The sequence below is a fragment of the Nannobrachium achirus genome (assembly GCF_963921795.1).
Source record: "Nannobrachium achirus genome assembly, chromosome: 5".
Classification (NCBI taxonomy): Eukaryota; Metazoa; Chordata; class Actinopteri; order Myctophiformes; family Myctophidae; genus Nannobrachium; species Nannobrachium achirus.
In genome coordinates, this window is record NC_137814.1 from 16714728 (window position 1) to 16721701 (window position 6974).

A 6974-nucleotide genomic window follows, 5' to 3' on the forward strand; every position below is an offset into this window, starting at 1 on the left:
GGACTCCAGTAGGGGAGCCACCATGCGATCTGGGAGTGTTTTGTTATTGTGTGGTTTAGTGACGTAGTAACACCGCCACCCCCTCTAACTCCACCTCCTCCCATGCATCCAACCTCCTCCTCCTCCCACTCAGCCCCCTGCAGCACCTCCTCCTCCTCCCCTCCCCTCCTCCTCGGTTCGTGCAGTTTGTTTCCTGTGTGTGTGGTGGCTGCTGGCTGCTCCGTCGCCCCTGCCTGTACGTTCGTTCAGCTCACACACACACACACATACACACACTACTAGTGTTGATCGGCTCACCATGGCGGACGGACGCAGAGATCGAGAACAACCGCCCCATCACCTCTCCTCACCCCCGGCCAGCAAGCGACCGTGTCTCCGCCCCGCTCCCCGGGGCCCAGGCCCGGGACCCGGGCACGGCAGCGGCTTCCCCGGCTCCTCACGGCACCACCGGTCGCCGGAGTCCCTGCTGGACTGCGCCGCCAAGGCGGTGGCGGAGAAGTGGGCCTTCGAGCGGGTGGAGGAGCGCTTCGAGCGGATCCCGGAGCCCGTGCAGCGCCGCATCGTGTACTGGTCGTTCCCCCGCAACGAGAAGGAGATATGCATGTACTCGTCGTTCCAGTGCCGCGTCGCCGGGGAGGACGGGGCTCCGGCGGCCGCGGCGGCGTCGGGGACCGGAGCTGCGGGCTCCGGAGGCGGCGGCACCGGGACGGGGGCTGCCGCTGCCAGCGGAGGATCTACGGCCGGCGCGGGGGCCGGCGCCTCCGCCGGGGCTGCGGGGACGGCAGGGACCGGGGACGGACTGCCGTTCCGCCGCGGCATCAGGCTGCTGGAGACCGGCTGTGTGGAGAACGTGTTGCAAGTCGGTAAGTGTTGGGAAAATAATGGAGAAATATTAAACTGTGGGGAAGAAGAAGAGCGGAGGAGGAAGGGGGGGAAAAAAGACGACACGCAGCACTTTGGACCGTAAACACCCGTCATGACTGGATGATATGATTGATAGAAGTTTTAGCGGCTGCCGGGGAAAGTGTGGAAAGTAAATATACGCGTGTAATGTCAACGCGTGGGCCTATTGTTTCATTTTAGTTGGTACTTTAGCAGCCTACCTACATCGCTGGCCGCGGTGAGAGGGAGGTAGGCGGCTGCTGCTCCGTCGCGGGAGGGGAGTGTGTGTGTGTGTGTGTGTGTGTGTGCTCCTCGCTCGAGCGGAAAAAAAGACGCGTTTTCAACGGAAAAAAGTGTCGACGCGACGGACGTTTCGACCACTATTTTCCGTCAGAAACAACGCTGTTGTGATTTGAAACGTCTAAATCGGCCATTTACGTTCAATGTGGAAAGGTTTCGGGTTTGTGGTGGATATAGTGTTTCTTTCTCCGTAGCTTTTTAAGCTATCAGCTGTTGTTTAAAAATTAAAGGGCTGCCCAGTGGAGTCGCCTGCCTGTTCGGTTATTTTAACTACGAGGAGAGAGAGTGTTCGTTTGGTTACGTTTGTTAACACTTCTCGGTGTAACATGGTTACACTGACACACTTTTGGGGTTTTGTGTGTTTTTTTGGCAACTATCAGCACTTTTTCTGCCTTTTGCTTTCCCGTCGACAGTCAGACATTCAGCCTCTATGCCCTTTCAGCAGCAGCGAAAAGAAAGGGGGGATGGAAGGGAGAACACACACACACACACACACACACACACACACACACACACACACACACACACACACACACACACTGATACAATAGAGCCCGACGTTATTACGTTATTAAAGCGTCAGTTTTTCCTGCCAATTCCTCGTCGCCGAAGTCGTTTTTTTTGGGGGTTGTTGTGGCACGAATTCATTATCGATAGAGGGATGGCCCTGCCTACAGGAACAAAGGCGATTATTGGGTCTCTTATTATTATGATTAATCCAACGGGCAATAATCCGCCTTGATCCACAATCCCCATAGCTTTTTGTTTATTTGCTTTGCTTGCTGCACTGCTCGGACAGGACAAAGAACCCCACGTAGCCACCAAGCGTGGAAAATATGTGCTGGCGTGTGGAAACCAGCACATATGTGACGATAGGAGTTGTTGAGAGGGAGGGAGGGGGGCATGTTTATGATTAATAACGCAACACCTGCCCCCCTCCCCCCTTTTTAAAACAGCATTACATTTTAAATTGTGTGATTTGTGTTCGGAAGCGGAGCGTTTGTCCGCATGCCTCTCTTCGTTTGCAACACAATAGCCCCTCCAGTTCAAATGATCGATAACCATCTCGCATTTCCACCGAGGCAATCGTTGCAGAAAAGGCACCACTCTGGGCTATTTTCAAACAAAGAAAGGCCAATTTCTCACAGTCCCCTTTTTCTCTATTCAAATTATGATTTGGTTTTCTTTACTAAAAGGGTTCAGTGGAAGGGAGCACACAATGAGCTTTAAAACCAAACTAACTGCGACCAATCGACGGCCAAAAACTGCCTTTTTTTAAATGGTTTAATACTGTGTGTGTTTTTTCTCCCCCCTCTTCTTAAGTCCATATGGTGGTGTGTGCATTGGGGCTTATCTTAGGTTTCATGTTTCTTCGAGGTAGGCCTGTATGGGAAGCTGTAAACTATGCCTGCCATGTTTTTTAAGTTTACCGACTAATCTATGCGTTATCTAATTCCATTAGCCAACTCAGGCGTGTTCCCTTGATCTGGCAGCTCACCGCCAAACGTTACTGTGACTGAGAAAAAGTGGAAATGGGAGTTGTGCTTGGAATGTCCTTAGCAGGATCAGTCAGCCACAAGTTATGCAAGTTTGCTTTGCACTTGCACCTAGTTGGTACTCATGGGTTGATGAACGTGTATTGTTTGTCTACAGTCTCTGTGTTGTGTGCCAGTATGGATAGTCAGTTTAATGCCATGGTTATATTTGTGTTGTATATGTCTGTCTCTGTTTATGGCCACCTTGAGTGCAGTAAATTACTGAAGTATATTTATTTGTTCAGTACAAGTTCTGAAGGTGTGTACTTTAATGTAGGTTAAGTTAACTTTTAAACAACCTTTGACAAAACCGTGAAGGGTAGAGCCAATTTCCAATGACTTCTTTCATCACAATACATGGACATATGGTATTATTTGCTCTGTTAATTTGTGTAGTTTATTCTTGTGCAATGATGTTATGTCCTCATGGAAGTAAAGGAAGTAATTTTACAAATAGTCTGTCTACATCTACATGTATTACATGGCGTGTTGTTGCTAGCGTCACATAATATAGCATATAGTCAAACACAAATGTTTGGTTAAGACCGTAGGCCTTTAGAGGTATACCCGTTTTCATTTTAGTTCAGTTGAAATTCAAACGGTTAAACGTGAAGCGTGCACCCCTAAGCAGAAAAACTTCCAGTCTTACCTGCCTCACCAGTGAATCGTTCCAGCTCCCCCAAGGTCAGTCAGGCACACTGCTTTGTCTCTCTGTCAACAAAACACAAGGCAGGTTAAATGGCTGCAAGACAACAGGAAAAGATTTGCTGACTGCTGCCTTATTCTTTGCTTCTGAGACCACAGGAACCGGTTACAGCAAAAGATTTAGTAACTGCCTTACTGGCATGGTTAGTCATTCAAGCTTCATCGTGGAAGAATGTAACTGTAATTGATGATTTAGAATTGATGATTGCTATAACGATGATCTATATCGTATGTAGATAGAGTCACAACATGCCACATTCAAACGTATACACGCAGTAAAGATAATTGAGAGCTAAAATGAAATGATCTCCACTATAGGCTACAGGTATATGTTAAAAAGCCATAAATGACAGACTTGATATGCAGAACAGGAATAGATCTTGTCTACACTACAGTTATCTTGATTTTGTGAGTGTTTGGGGTCTCTATTTGAAGCACAGTGCATTTCTGTGCCGTTTGTAAATTACTAATACTCATAAATTACTAATAAACTTAAAATATTAATCTCGATTGCCTCGGGGAGCTTTTAAGCACAAATGTGAACACAGCTTGGCAAACTTGGCGAACTCGGACGGTCTTCTTCTGGTTTATTTAACGGTATAATTAAAGTGGATCACTGTCATCAGACAGAATCATCTGCATCTGTCCCAAGAGTGGTGATGGGCATCGGTACGCACACAGTAGAATCCACTGTTATTTAAACGTGAACCCGGTCACATATGGGTGAAACTAAGGATTTTACTGTGTTCTAACATACACCTCAAGGCTCTAGGCACCACAGCACAATGGTTCTGATTGTCGTAATGCTACAACTGTCCATTGCCTCGTTTAAAAAAATGTCTGATCTACAAGCCCACAACACAGCGCAATGCTGCACCTTGTGAACTTGTAGATCTGCAATTTAGCTAGGCCTATTCGTAGGAAAATAAAGTATACTATAAAGTGGCTTAAATGGTTAAACAGGCTGTGCTTGTTGAAGGGCTTAGTCAGATGTGTCACTTCTGAGCTAGTCAGCAATGCTATAGAAATACTCATGTTTGATATGAAAATAATATAATGAAAATAACACGACTGCGCACAGTAATGGCAGTGGGCTCAAGATCATATCATTTTGAAGAGCAGTGCAAACTATGCAGGCTGACTGGCTGAGTCAGGACTAGGACTATTATTTTTAAATGTAGGCCAACATGCAGACATTGTTTACGAAATATGACAATGTCAGCAAGAGCTTGTAAATGTCCATCTGTACAGACTTGTTTAGCCAGAGTTCTAAGAATTATATTCTAAGAATAGCCTTGAAGAAACCCGTGTTGGTTTTAAGGTAATTCCTAAAAATACCTGGTGTAGATCAGTGTTTCTCAATCTTTTTTGGCTTGAGTACCCCCTTTCCCAGATTTGTATATCCAAGTACCCCCTTTTCCCGATAAAAATGTTTTCCTTATAAAACTGCAAATTAAAACCATAAAACCATCACAAATAATAAAGGGAGTAAGAGTTTCAAACGGTGCCTCCTGAACACATTTATTTTCAACACTGTAGCCATAACATTTCAGTCCAGTTTCCATGTCAATGACTTACATTCAAACATCATTCAAACACATCCCAGTTGCCTGGTACCATAATTTGGGTTAGCAACTATCAGGCTCACAGCACGTTTCTCCAAGTGTCATCATTAAACATAACAGTGATGTATAGGCCTACTTCAATTTTTCTTGTATGGGGGCATTTTCTGAGTACCCCCTGCAGTACCTCCGCGTACCCCTAGGGGTACACGTACCCCCATTTGAGAAACACTGGTGTAGATGATGTAATCAGTGTTTAAGTTGAGACTGAAGCATCACAGGGTCTTTACCCCGGATGGCCTCTTTGTACTAGAACAGGGGGTCCGAGACCCCTAGGGGGTCCTCAGAGTTACCACATTTGAAGGAATTTAGAAGAAAAAGAAAACCCTGGACAGACCCCCCCCCCCCCAAAAGAGGACATGTCCGGGTAAAAGAGGACGTGTGGTCAGTTCACCCTACTGTATCCCAATTTTATACAATATGTAGTGGGGGGTCCCGGCTTCATCTCTCTCAGATTAGGCCTAGAAAAAGAAAGAAAATCGGACATGGCATCCATTTCAGCAGCATACTGCAAAATGCTTGCCCCTGATAAGACTCCAAGTATGAATAATATCAATTACCCCCAACTCAAAGCTGTGGAATAATCAACTGTATATTTCCGTATCTAATGATTACTGGAGGTACCATTTTGAAATGGAAATGGTTTAGGAATATTCTGTGTGCGTCTGACTAACATCATGGGCATGTCGCCCCCCGCTACCAGACCAGTCAACTTTGTCTTGTCTGCCTCCATTAATGGCAGTGCTGTCAGATTGAAGTGACATGAGCTCATCAACAACTCATTGGCCCATGTGTTGATAATAATCTGCTTGCAGCTCCAAGTCATAATTAGAATAATCAAAGCTAAGTGTGCGTGTGTGCATTTGTGAGCTCAGCCCCTCATACACACACACACACACACACACACACACACACACACACACACACACACACACACACACACACACACACACACACACAGTCGAATGTACCCACACACATCTTAGAACACCCCCCCCCTTTCAAGGTCCGCATAAAGTCCACAGAGATGGAAGGAGGGAAAGAGGGGGGGTTTGACTCAAGCTTTAGGATTATTGGGTCATGCTTTGTTACCCAGCTGTAGAATAAAGCCTTGTTCACAGAAGGGGGGTGGGGGTGGTTGTTGTGTGTGTGTGTGTGTGTGTGCGTGTGTGCGTGCGTGCGTGTGTGTATTTGTTACATAAAGCTGTAATGGCTCCCTGACATCTTTGAAGCACCAATGGCTCTGACAGAGAGGCAGCAAAGTTGAACAGATTGAAGCTGTATGGGACAGTCAGTGGGTTTGAACATTCTACAGTGGGTACCCACTCCGAATTTAGCATTTCACACACAAACACGCTTTTTTAACTACCCACCCCTATTCTTTACTTTGTCTTATGCTGGTGTCAAGTGAAAAATAGCGAGTATAGCCGATTGATAGGCAAAAAATAGGGACGCCAGGTTGAAAGTGGTGTGGAATATGATACTGCGGGGTGGTTGGTGGGGGGGAGGGGGGGAGGAGGAGGTGGTGGTGGTCCCCTGTGAAACAGAAGTTTTTATTTCACTTGTTTGATTTGCTATACAATAAAATATGTATGAGCATGACGGATCAAAGCCTTTTCTTTCTCTCGCGTGCCACAGTTAAATCTCCCTGCCTGCAGTGATGAAAGTTCTGCAATTCCTAGCATCACAGAGTCCTCCAGGTTCCTCGTGGGGGCTCCCCGGGGCAAGCAGGCGCAAAAAGTGAAGAATAGTTTAATTTCACAGCTAATTCATTTATGATTTAGTACAAACAGCCACAGTTTCCCAGATGGCGTCCCCTGCCGGTATTTCCTAAGACGACTTCCTCAAGAACGTTTCTTTCCCCCATGTCGGGTTCCTTGTTGTGTAAAAAGCTTATGAGCCCCTCTGGTGTGAAAAAATTCAGCGATTG

General features: G+C 46.4%; 1 protein-coding gene across 1 annotated transcript in view; it reads left to right on the forward strand.

Moving 5' to 3' along the window:
* Nucleotides 1–295: 295 nt before the first annotated feature.
* The window catches only part of zswim5 (zinc finger, SWIM-type containing 5), a 95136-nt gene continuing 88457 nt past the window's right edge, over nt 296–6974 (forward strand). Inside the window, exon 1 of the mRNA XM_080726202.1 lies at nt 296–863. Coding sequence (XP_080582328.1) covers nt 299–863 — 565 coding nt within the window. The 5' untranslated portion in view covers nt 296–298. The remainder of the gene's footprint in view (nt 864–6974) is intronic.